The sequence below is a fragment of the Solanum tuberosum genome, unplaced genomic scaffold (assembly GCF_000226075.1).
Source record: "Solanum tuberosum cultivar DM 1-3 516 R44 unplaced genomic scaffold, SolTub_3.0 scf00091, whole genome shotgun sequence".
NCBI lineage: Eukaryota > Viridiplantae > Streptophyta > Magnoliopsida > Solanales > Solanaceae > Solanum > Solanum tuberosum.
The window spans coordinates 406,646-419,786 of record NW_006239016.1 but is presented as its reverse complement, the minus strand read 5'-3'; the positions used below and the strand labels follow the sequence as shown (position 1 = coordinate 419,786).

At 34.7% G+C, this 13,141-nt stretch overlaps 1 protein-coding gene across 1 annotated transcript; it reads left to right on the top strand.

Annotated features, from left to right (window-relative positions):
* The first annotated feature begins 4,836 nt into the window (after positions 1 to 4,836).
* Positions 4,837 to 13,075, top strand: LOC102582627 (uncharacterized). Its single transcript, XM_006347192.2, has 10 exons — positions 4,837 to 5,093; positions 5,351 to 6,296; positions 6,968 to 7,672; positions 7,841 to 8,693; positions 9,821 to 10,112; positions 10,242 to 10,366; positions 10,465 to 10,931; positions 11,011 to 11,039; positions 11,142 to 11,606; positions 11,698 to 13,075. Exons 2-10 carry the CDS (start codon positions 5,482 to 5,484, stop codon positions 12,654 to 12,656), a joined length of 4,710 nt encoding a protein of 1,569 aa, XP_006347254.1. The 5' UTR covers positions 4,837 to 5,093; positions 5,351 to 5,481; the 3' UTR covers positions 12,657 to 13,075.
* The last annotated feature ends 66 nt before the right edge of the window (positions 13,076 to 13,141 follow it).

Sequence of the window (13,141 nt, the reverse complement as noted above, 5' to 3'; positions counted from 1 at the left end):
CCAGCCCCCTATCACCCCCTCCTCCCCAATCCCGAAAAAAAAATTAAGTTTGTTTATAAAAAAATATTTTCAATTTCAAAAATTATTTTCTACTCTAGTAAAAATAAAAGATATTTCTCAAAAATATTTTTCATTCATAAACCAAACACTACAAATCTTTTCCGGAAAATATTTTCTACTCACCAACCAAACATGAGAAAATAAGTCAAAAATCTACTTGTTTTCCAGGAAAACATAAATTTATTTTATATTGAAAAGTTATAGGATTTTTTTAAAAACTTTTATGATACAATAAAACTAAATAAAGCATTTTCAACATATTTCAAATATGGGCAGGTTGAATTATTACCCATTTTATGTTGACCCATTTTCAACCCGCCCAAATTTGACCCAACCTGTCCATTTGCCACCACTAATTTGATAACGCACGAGAAATTAATCTGAATGCACACGAGAATTCTACTTTTATGAGGTAAATTTGATTATGTGTTCAAGTGCATATTCATAATTTGATCATAAAATTGAAAGTCCGACTTGATTATTGTTGATAACTTGTTACTTGTCAACGATTTTCCAAAGAAGAGTATTTGTGTAATCGAAACATTATGGATGGGTCATTAGATAGTAATGGAAAAGTAAGAGAGGATCAAAATATTTACTTGAGCATCTCCATTAAGCTTAATTAAGCTAATTAGGAAATCAATAAATGCTGACAAAGGAAAACCGAATATATACGAAAGGTTTGATAATATTTGGATTGATATTAATAATAGACAAGCAAGTGCCTAGTGATTAATTATTAATGAACAGATCTCATATCTAATGTTAGTACTTGTTAGTTTAGTATTACAAGGTTTACATAATTGAATCAAGAGTCTATAATTGCCAGCATATTAATTATGTATGAAGCTTATTTAGGTAGTAATAATTGTTAATAATCCCATCTGTACAAGTAAAATAAAAATGTACTACTACCAGATACTAATACTATATGGCATTTACAAGACACCTAGCTCATATATATTATTACCAACAACTTTTGGTAACAAACAGATTAAGCAAACTACATATATGTACACAATCTTATATCACTCCATGTCCAAAGAAGTAAAAAATATGTTTCAATTTTGATAAAGCAATTCTAGAGTACACTCCTCTTCCTCTAACAAAAAAAAAATGTCACGTCTCTTGCTACCTCAGGAGGTTGATTTTTATAAAGAAAAATAAAAAATAAAAAGAGAAAAAAATGACGAGGTCACTTTTTCGACCTAAGGTTACTTATTTTTGGTCGATTTTGATTGTTTTATTAGTAGTGAATTTTGTTGGACAATATTTTTTTGTCTTTCTTACTAAACATTAGAAAATAAATTTAAAAATTATTTATTTATTATAGCAAATACTAAAGTGACACGTCTTTTCATTATTTTGTTAAAAAGAAATTCTTTAAGTTGCTAAGGTTACTAAGTCAAATTGATTCTCCTTTCTTACAAGAAAAAAAAATCCAAGCTCAAAAAAGCTAGAAGCCTTCACCAAACTTAAATCTGAGGCTAGAGGTTTTATTTTTAAAAAATAAAAAAATCCTTCACCATATTTTACCATCTAATAATACTAAATAAACCCATGAGCTATTTCAATGACATAAAAAGGCTGTACTCTTATCTTATGTTTCTCATGAAGCTTTTTTCTTCTTTATGTCAATAATTTAATTATTAGTATATTACTAGTTGAGTTTAAGTTAATATACAAAATATAAACACATTTATTGATTGGATCAAATTCATAAATTCATTTTTTTTCACTTATGGGTCCAAGTGTATGTCTAATCGCATGAAGAGCAAATGCTATCTTATGACTTTTGAAAATTAGAAGTCAAAGAAAATGTGAACATTTATAGATTGGAACATGAAAATAGAATTACAATTATAGCTATAATATATTAATGTTTTCTGAAATCCTAAATAAATTTGATGATAATGTCACTTAATTCTTTTTTTTTTCTTTTGCAAAGAAGGAACTAATTTTGGTATTTATAAAAGATACCCTAAAAAGAGGTTCAATTTTTCAGAGGCATTTGCACAAAATTAATGGACACAGAATTCAAAAGGTTGCCTAAAGAGGCCATTAGACGCAAATAACCAACTTTTCTTTAGCTCTCTTGCTGGGCTTGACTTACTTCTTACTTAGGCCCAATGGACATGATTAAGAGAATCAAATCACATTCTTGGGTTTAGACTTGGGTCATGCTTTTGCTAACCTTTTCAATCTTTGGTATCGAATAGTGGCGAAGTTAGAAGTGTATTCACGATTAATATATACATATAAAAATAATCTTGGGATTATCACTACATAAAAAATGGTCATTAGCGGCAATAGATTAATTACCGCTAAATATGTATTTTTAGCGGCAATTAGCATTCTTTGTATATGTCCCTAAAGCCTTTAGCTACATTGGTTCTAATGACACTTAACTAATGTCGATAAAGACTTTAACACTCTTTATTCATGTCTATGTTTAATGCCGCTAAAAGTTATTTTTGTTGTAGTGTATATACATTGTGCAACTTTTTGATGAAGGGGGTAAGCAGGTCATCCTGCACTACATGTGGCTACCTACGCCACTTATGTTCAAGTTGAAGCCCACAGATGTTAGTACACTATACAAAGTGTCATATATTTGATTTTTTTAAGGTATTAAACGTTTTGTTAAATCATGTAAAATTATTATATTTGAGTAATTTTATAAGGTGAACATCCAATTTGACTAACCATGGTCAACTAATAAGAAATTATAGGTAAATACTTATCATCTATTTATTGATTTTATTTAAACAGCTTGTGTGGATAATAGTATGAAAAGAGAAGAAAAAAAAATATAAAATATGAATAATTCTTTTTTTTTCATTCCTTTGAGTAATGCATAATTGTAAATCTTTCTCGCCAACATTTTTTCTTTTATCTTTTTTCTTGTCTACCATAATTCTTCTTTATATCACGTTATTCTTTCATATTCTTTGGATATATTTGGTATTTCTTTTAGTATTAATATCATTTATATGATACAATTAAATAGTTTTATATGTAATTATGAAATCTTTAGTTATAAATTTTATAATGTTTTCATACTTTTATAATGGATTATAGGGGTTCAAATTTTTTTTAAAAGAGATCTTATATTATTTAATATCTTGCTTTCATAAATTTGTAAAATACATTATAGTTAATTATACTTTAATAATTAATTATTAGTATAATATTTCTTGTAATAATTCATAAGATATGAATAGATATATATAAATTATTGTACGTTATATAACATAACAAATGTTTATATTTAAGTTTTTTTATTATAGTTTTGAAAACCTTTTTCGATTGAATTAATTGTTATACAAACAAACAAAAAAAACTAGAAGTGGTAGAAGTATTTAAAATAGAATTAAGGCTTCACCTGTTTGAGCATGCCAACTAGAATATTTTTTTACTTGTATAATATTTTATTAGTATAAAATAGGTCTAAATCATCAATATTAGAGTGATTGTTACGATTCACAAGACATTCAAAGTTAAAACAATATCCTTTTAAATTTAATTATTTGATATAGTTGAATTTGAAATGTCTAAGAAGATGACTCAAACAATTGAAGATGGTTTTACAAAGCCAATGTTAAAACATGATTGATTCAAATTGAAGTTAACAAATTGAATCTGGCTCAAAAGCAAATATACCTTTTGAAATGGAAAAATTATGCGGAAAAACAAATATATACTAGTTAATTAGCTAACATAGCTATAGTTTGAATTAATTACAACTCACAGCTTAAATTTAGCTGTAATTACGTCTCATGTCCTCTTTTATACATATACAAATTATACACACATATATACAATGATATGACAGATATAGAAATACAATTAGCCTCTCTCCACTCTCTGCCCTTTCTCGCTCGCCCCTCTCCTCTCTCTCCCATTCTCGCTCGCGTCTCTCCTCCCTCTCCCAATCTCGCTCGCCAGATATACAAATACATACGTATATTAGTTATATATACAATTATCTGACAAATATACATATACAATTCATCTCTCTGCCCTCTCTCGCTCGCCCCTATCCTCTCTCTCCCAATCTCGTTCGTCAGATATACAAATACATATGTATCTCAGTTACATATATATAATTATTTGACAGATATACTTATACAATTCGACAGATACACATTTACAATTCGCCTCTCTCCCCTCTCTTGCCTCCCTCTTACAATCTCTCTCGCTTCTCTCCTCCCTCTAACATGTAGCTACAAATCGTAATTAGCAAACTATAGCAATGGAGCATAATTAAATTATTTTTTGGTGGCTATATGCGAAAGTTTCCCTTTTAAAATAGTTAAGAGTTTGAGATAGTTAAAAATTAAAGTAGAACCAAACTCTAACTTTATATACCGAATGATATAAATATAATTTATTATCATGCAAGAAAAAATCTCAAACCGTTAAAAATCAATAACCTGAGTTTTTTTAAAGTTCTTACCGAAATCTTCAAACCAATAACTAACTAATCATAAATTAATAAAAAAAATCAATTTAAATTATTAATTTCACTTCATTTTGATGAGAGGGAGTTGCTCGGATGGTAAACACCCCTGCGAATTTGAGTCACCAAGGGAGCAAAAGGAGTGGGAGCTCTAGGGAGGGTAAAAAAAAAAAAAAATCACTTCATTTTTTAACCGCTCTAAGTTGGAAGACAAAGGAATCATTTAAATTAAGTTGGGATTGTCGATGAAAAAAAGGAAGAAAGAAAAGAAGACAGTTTAAAAAATAGTAGAATTTCAATTTTTTTTTAATTTCTCGGGATTCAAATAGCCTCACACACCGCCAAATTCGCCCGAGTCACGAGTTTGAAACTCAGAAAAACTGAGTTACCATATATTTCTAAGCCCACTAAATATATAAATGGAGAACCCTATTCACTATAAACTCCTTGTAGCAGAGTGTAGTTTTTCCGTTTAGGGCAGAGAAGCCTCGTCACCGTTCACGTTACAACTCCTCTCATCGCCGGAACCCTTTCAACTCTTCATCACTGGCGCTGCATCTTCTTTAACAAGGTATGTGTATGTGTTTGTGAATGTTCAATTTATATATCAGTTTAGTGCGTATGTATGTGTGGATGAACACATTACTTTTTCCTTCGTATATAACGGTAGCCGGAGACTTATATGTTTAAGTTGAGTTCAAACCTTAATATCGACTTAAATATACAGATTGAATGCTTCATAATCTGCTGATTTTTTTGTTGTTGTTGTTTTGAGTTATTGCCATCTATGGACAAAACCCTAACATATTCGTTGTATATGTGAAGTAGGTGCAATCCAAACCAGTATAAGTAACAAGGTGATCATCACTGTGGTGAATAACTGTTTTGTGTTGTGTTTTAAAAACAAAATAAATTGGTGTATGGTGTGATTTGGATAGATTGTGAATTTGATTGGTAGAATGAGGGCTTCCGTGGATAGATCAGTGAGGCGAGGCAGAAAAAGGCGTCAAAACTATGTTCAGAATGATCAGGTGGATCCAAATGGGAAGAAACGGGCTATAGTGTTGAGGCCTAAGGCGTTTTTGGGAACATATGTTAGGAAGGAGTTTAAGGGCTGTGGGAAATATATGGGGAAGATCATATCTTATGATACTGGTTTGTATAAGATTGTTTATGAGGATGGAGATTTTGAAGATATGGATAGCAGTGAAGTGAGAGTGGTTTCGTTTGAAGATGATGAGTTGAATGGTCAATGGTTGAAAAGAAAGAAGAAGCTGGACAAATTAGTTGCTAGGATGGAGGCAACGAGTACTAAGTCTTGTGTTGAGAATCCAGCTGAGCCAGTTAATGGCGTAATTGATAAGTTTGAGCCAAAAGATCGGGGCATAGGTTGTTCAGATAAACTTGAGGTCAACCACCAAGGACGTGATTCTGATTTGGTGAGTGATTTGTCTGAATATTATATGGAGCAGGATTTGAGTTCGGGGGTAGAAGTGCCTCTAATTCCTGCACCTCAACTGCCTCCTTCATCTGACAGTATTGGTATTCCAGAGGAGTATGTATCATACCTCTTGTCTGTCTATAGTTTTTTACGGTCGTTTAGTATCAGATTGTTTTTATATCCATTTGGACTTGAAGATTTTGTCGGAGCACTCAACTGCTCTGCTCCAAACACATTGTTCGACTCTGTTCATGTTGCCCTTATGTGTGCTTTGAGGCGCCACCTCAACAAGCTGTCATCTGATGATTCTGTGCTTGCATCAAAGTGCCTAAGGTAAGCATATCTAATTATTTCATGAAGGAATTTTTCATCATGTGGTTGATTGTTTAAATGAAATTTTTGATTGTTGAATACTTCTAATGAAATTCTGTTTTCATACTTATTTCCTTGAGTGCTTCCACCAGTCTTCCACAAAAATATATGAAACCAGAAGAATGTCTAGAGATCTGCTTGCAGAAAGAAACTAAAAGCTAGATAGTTAGACAGGGTTATCAAATTGATAAGCCCAATTTACCTATTGCATTTATGACACTATACAGTTTCATTTCTACTTGGTCTGCTGTCTGCCTGCACTTGCACAGGGTTATTCTGCCGCTGATACCTACCTAAAGACATTGGAATGCCATGATTTTCTGATAGCCCTTTGGCTAAAAGTCAATCTACTCTAGATTGTGAATGAATAATTTCCACAATTCCACTACAATCATGCAACTTTATTAGCAGAAGCCAATTGCCTTTAAGTAATGACATGATATTTCAACTGTCCTATGTTATTCTTATTGATTTACATTGCTCATATATCTTTCTATGGATGAGCAAAAGTCGGGGAACTTCCCTTTGCATTGCATATTTATGCTTATTATTCTTAGATTATTTCATATCAGGTGCATTGTTGAACACCGACTGATGAAAAGTCTGAATTAACTTATGCTGCTTGTTGATAGGGGCATTGATTGGGGCTTGCTTGATACAATGACTTGGCCAGTGTTTTTAGTTCATTATTTAACAGTAATGGGATACATAGAACAACCTGGTTGGAAAGGTTTTTATCCCCATACTTTGCAGAGGGAATATTACTTGTTATCTGCTGGAAGGAAGATCATGGTTTTGCAGATTTTGTGTGATGATGTTCTAGAATCTGAAGAAATAAGAACAGAAATCAACACGCGTGAAGAATCAAAGTTAGCTATTGAGTCAGATATACTTACAGATGTTGCTTGTGTCAGTGCACCAAGAATAGTGCATCCTAGATATGCTAAAACTTCTGCCTGTAAGGAACAAGAAGCAACCGAGCTCTGTAAAGAAAATCATGAAAGAAAGCAGGGTTGTAGTACCGATAGTTTAGGACCCAAGGTTAGTAACCAAGATTATGTCTCTGGTGTAGTTCAAAACAGTAACAGTGATGAGTGCTGTCTCTGCGCTATGGAGGGGACTTTGCTTTGCTGTGATGGGTGTCCATCGTCTTACCATGCAAGGTGCATTGGAGTTAGCAAGACACATATACCAGAAGGGGAATGGTATTGTCCTGAATGTACAATCAACAAAATTGAACCAAAAATTACGAGGGGAACAACTCTGAAAGGAGCAGAGCTTTTTGGTGTTGATTCGTATGGACAGATCTTCATGGGTACTTGCAGTCATTTGCTTGTGTATGTCTCTATAACTTCTTTTCGGATAAACTCTGTTCAGTTTCCTTATTTGGCTGTTGGATGATCTTCTATTTGGAGATATAGAATGCACTTAATCCTTTGTAGTTTAGGCTGCAATCAGCTTTAGCCCCGTCTCTTTCTGAAACACATTCTGATCTTTGGTTGTAGGTTGAAGGCCTTGGCTGGCGCAGACTCTATTTTCAGATACTACAACGAGAAGGGCATTCCCAAAGTCCTGCTAGCACTTAATGCAAATGCGCAGCACAGTACTTTATATCTGGAGATATGCAAAGGAATAATGCAATACTGGAAAATTCCTGGCAATGTCTTTTTCCCTGATGGTGAACTGTCTGAAATTGGTTCCGACAGACCAAATGGAACAAAATGTACTAGTTTCTCTACATTGTCACTTAGTTCATTGATCAAGGGAAGTGCTGAACAAGTTGGAGTGGAATATATTGCACCTGGTGGTTGCTTTTACATGGGGTCATCCTTTAAACCTCAACAATACATAAATAGTTATCTGCATGGAGATTTTGCTGCATCTGCTGCTGCAAATCTAGCTGAACTTTCTCCTGGAGAAAACCAAGGTACTGAGAGTCATGCTTCAGACAATAGGCAGAAACTTTCTGCCAATGCTTTACTTCAAGCAAAAGCTTTCTCATCAGCGACAACACGCTTTTTTTGGCCGAATACTGAAAAGAAGGTTGTGGAAGTACCAAGGGAAAGATGTAGTTGGTGTCTTAATTGTAAGGCTGCTGTGACTAGTAAGAAAGGATGCTTGTTAAATGCTGCAGCATCAAATGCCATTAAGGGGGCTGTGAAGATACTTGCTGATCTTCGTTCTGCAAGTGTTGGGGAGGGAAATCTACGTGGTATTGCTACATATATTATATTGATGGAGGAGGGCTTATGTGGTCTGACAGTTGGTCCTTTTCTAAGTACAGCTTTTAGAAAAAAATGGCGTAAACAGGCAGAAGAAGCTACTAGTTGCACCGTGATAAAGTCTCTTCTGCTTCAAGTAAGTTATTGAGGAAATTTTATTTTGTTGATTTTGTTAGCACTTTGTGTAAGTGTCTGTCACAACATGCTTTCTTCATCAATTTCAGTTTCTTGGTTGACTAGATGAAAACTAGGTTTGTTTCGAGGAAGGATGTGAACACCAAAGAAGGAAAAGTTGGTTAGTTCTTTTAGGGGTCAGAACTTGATGTGACCACAAATAAGGAAAAGTTGGTTTAGTTCTCTTAGGGGTCAGAACTTATAATTTCACATAATTTATTTTGTTATAAATGGCAGAGCTGTATACCTATCTAGTTTTATTCCTTCTACTTCCAAGCAAACAAGGGTAATATCAGTTATCCCCTCTTCTTACCTCCTCTCCTCTTGCCTCTCTTTTTTCACCTATTCCAAACATTATTCCTTTACTGGACTATAAACTAAACAGTATTAGACATTGTAGTGGTTTTTAAGATAAACAACATTAGCATTCATTGTAAACAATTTACATTTAATAATACAAGAAAATCTAATAAATTAATGTTATTGCTAAAGGAAGCGACTTGTTTAGTCTATGTTTTATATTATTAAGACAAATGTTGTTGGTATTAAATAATGAGAGAATCACATGGGAACTAAATGGAGGAAAAGTTACCATCAGGCATCAGCACTGAACAACTTCTAAAAATATCTGTTGCTGGACGAAGTTCAGAGGTGCATCCACACTATTTGCACATGAAGCTTTTGCCCTCAACTTTGTGCTTGTTCATTGAGGAATTTTTTTTTACCGCAAGTGCAGTAGTGACATGAGCCTTGTGCATTGATTACACTAGCGGCTCATCAAACTAAATTTCAATAATGAATCTGGCATAATACTACATTGCAAAATCTAAATTTTCTTAAGTTGCACTCTTGATTTGATATTTTACGAATTTATGTGCTAAGAACTGAATACTTGTTATTTATAAACTGGTAGCTTTGCATATAAATAAGAAGCCTTATCCCAGTTTTAAACTTTTTCTATGAGTCCCCAACTGTTGATTTTCCAAAGTGCTATTGGATCCTATTGTATATTATAGCTATTATTTACATATGATATTACCTATACAAAGTATGTTCTTCATGCTCAAGAACATATTGTATGCACTGCAGTTTGAGGAGAATATCCGGTTTGTTGCTTTTTCTGGGGACTGGTTTAAGCTTGTTGATTGTGGGACATCTGAATCTTCCATCACTCATTCAACTGCTGGTGTTGTGGAATCATCTCATAGGCATAAATCACGGAGGCGAGGTAGAAAACCATCGTTAATGGTTAAAGTAACGGCTGATGATTGCAAAAATAAACTGAAGGACTTCACTTGGTGGAGAGGAGGCATACTCTCGAAGCTTCTCCTCCAGAAAGCAACTCTACCTCGATCAATGTTGAAGAAAGCAGCGCGTCATGGTACCTTGTGTACCCAATGAACTTATTTTTGTCCTTCATAGAAGATTTAATATTTTTTGTTTACATAAATTCAGTGAAATACAAATTTTGGAGTGGGGAAGAATCCACTAACAACTTTTACTCAAGCAGGTGGTTTGAGAAAGATACCTGGTATTTATGATGCTGAAGGGTCCAAGACTGCCAAAATAAGCAGGCAGCTTGCTTGGCGAGCTGCAGTTGATGTGTGTAAGACAATATCACAACTTGCACTTCAGGTGATTTATGACATTGCAATAGATGATTTAATTCCTTTCTTTCTGCAGAGAAGTCTGAGTCAGGCTATGTATTCTGATAATGTTTGGTCATGTAACAGGTCAGGTACCTAGATATGCATGTGAGATGGAGTGATCTTGTTAGTCCTGAACAGAGCCTCCTGGATGGAAAAGGTCCCGAGTCAGAAGCATCTTCCTTTAGAAATGCTTCCATATGCCATAAAAGAATAGTTGAAAATGAGGTTAGATATAGTGTTGCTTTTGGAAATCAGAAACATCTCCCATCTCGTGTCAAGAAGAGTATAGTAGAAGTAGAGCAAAGTCAGGAGGAGGGAAAGGAAAAATATTGGTTTTCTGAGTCGCGGATTCCTTTGTATTTAATAAAAAATTATGAAGAGAACTTGGAAAAAGATCTCCCCTCAGCCAACAAGTTTGCTGATGCACTTCCCAAGTTGCAGAAAAGGTGCTTGGTGGCTTCTTGTAAAGATATATACTCTTATCTTGCACAGAAGAGAGATGGCAATGCTAAATATTGTTGTGCTTCATGTGAAACGGATGTGTTACTTAGGTATCCATTTAATGTTTATTTCAAATTTCCTTTCAGCTCTTTTATACAATCCTTTATTGATGCAATCTCTCTTTTCCAGAAATGTAGTCAAGTGCAATACATGCCAAGGTACCAATTGATTAGCTACTTAATGTATTATTATTTTTGGCTTGCACGTCAGTCAGTGTATCAGCAATTGATCTATTAAACTTCTGAGAATTTTTCTTGTAGGTCTATGTCACAAGCAATGTACCATTAGTTCAACAGTTATTGCTAATGAGGAGACTGAGTTTATGACCTCCTGCAAACAGTGTTATCAGAATACAGCTTTAACACAAGCTGAAAGTAGTCATGAATCTCCTACTAGTCCTTTACTGATGCAAGGAAAAGACATTCCAATTCCCGTGTCAGCCAGAAAAGGAGGAAAAGTTGGTAGTTCTAGCAATCCATCTGCATCCACCGCGACTCTAAAGCATTCTTCTAAGGTGAAGCATGCTAGTTCAAATTTGGCGACACGATGGAAGCACCACTGGGGCGTTATTTGGAGAAAGAATAATGAGGATACTGGTGATTTTAGATTTAAACACATTCTTCTGAGGGGAAATCCAGATTGTGGTTCAGTAAGACCTAGTTGCCGCCTTTGCTGTAAGCCATATGATCCTTATCTAATGTACATCCATTGTGAAACATGCACATGTAAGTTTTTTCTATGCAAGAATCTTGTATGTTTGTCTTGAGTTTGTTGGTTACCTTTCTTTGGGTTGACAATTAATCTTGTGAGTCACAGATTGGTACCACGCTGAAGCTGTTGAACTTGAGGAGTCAAAGATTTTTGAAGTGGTGGGGTTCAAATGTTGCAAGTGTCGTAGGATTAAAATGCCCATCTGTCCTTACTTTGATCCAACAAGCAAAAGACAAGTAGTGGAAAAGAGGACGTGCGCAAAGGCTTCAAAGATGGATAGACAAGGAATTGATTCTGGGTTCATTTCAGAGCTACAGAAAGATGAGAATATGGCCACTCCAGCTTTAGAGGATAATAAGCCTCTTTCCGCTGTTGAAGAACTTACTGAGCACTTTCCAGTGGGTGATTGTGAACGGAATGTGGAAACAATGTCTGTGCCAGGTCAAAGAGAACAGTCAGTCAGAAGTCATATAGAGAATGAGACTGATTTGAAATCTTCTGAGTTATCCACTCCTCTTGGAGGAGGAAACATAGTGTTCCCTAAAGATGAAATGCCAACTCATGTTGAACCGGGTGCTAAGCAGCCAGTAAGAAGACATATAAGACTTGAGAAGGATTCAGATACCCCTTTTGCAAGCGATCCCTTGAATGTTCTGAGGAATACTTCAAGGGAGAGTTCTGAGGAATATGGTCATGGATGCAAGTATATGGAGTTTGAGCCTCAGACCTGTTTCTCTTTCAACGAATTACTTGCATCGGATGATCTTGGCCCATTGGATGGAGTTGACTCGTCTGCCACTTTAAACAAGGATGTTGAAACATCATCAAGGTTTCTACCCAATAAGAATGCTGATACGTCTTATGTCGAGCACGAGCCTGCAGTTAGTACAATACCTACTGCTGCTTTTGCAGTACCATGTAAGATGTGTTCACGTAAAGAACCATGCCCTGATCTTTGTTGTGAAACATGTGAAATATGGATCCACCGTCATTGTTCACCTTGGAATGACGAGGAGTCTGGAGAAGATGATTGGAAGTGCGGCAACTGTAGGGAATGGAGATGATTGATGCTTAATCACTATGTAAGGTGGTGCATCTTGGGCATACACAATGGCTGATTGAAGGGGCTTACCATTGCTACTTTTCATCACAATTGGAGAATGAAACAAAATGAGAAAGCCCCTCGTGATGTCTGCCAAGTAAATTAGTCTGTTTTTGTCATAAAAAGGTATAATTTCCCCATGATACAGGAGTAATTGGGTTGATTCAGAAAGACTTCACCATGCACAGATTCTTCGAGAAAAGATTATTAGGAGGCTGTGGTAATTCGCTCCAGCCTTGATGGATAAGCAACCTTTCTCATTGGTGCTTATCTGATATTTTTACTGTAAAAAGAGGCCCTTCAGTTACCAATTCTTTTCGTTATCATTGAATGACCTAAACGTTTAAATAGAAAGAAGACATTATGATGGATATGATATATTTACCAGTTCATATAATGGTTGTTGTCCTGCATTTTCATCCACTAGCCTTAATAGCTCAAGACAAG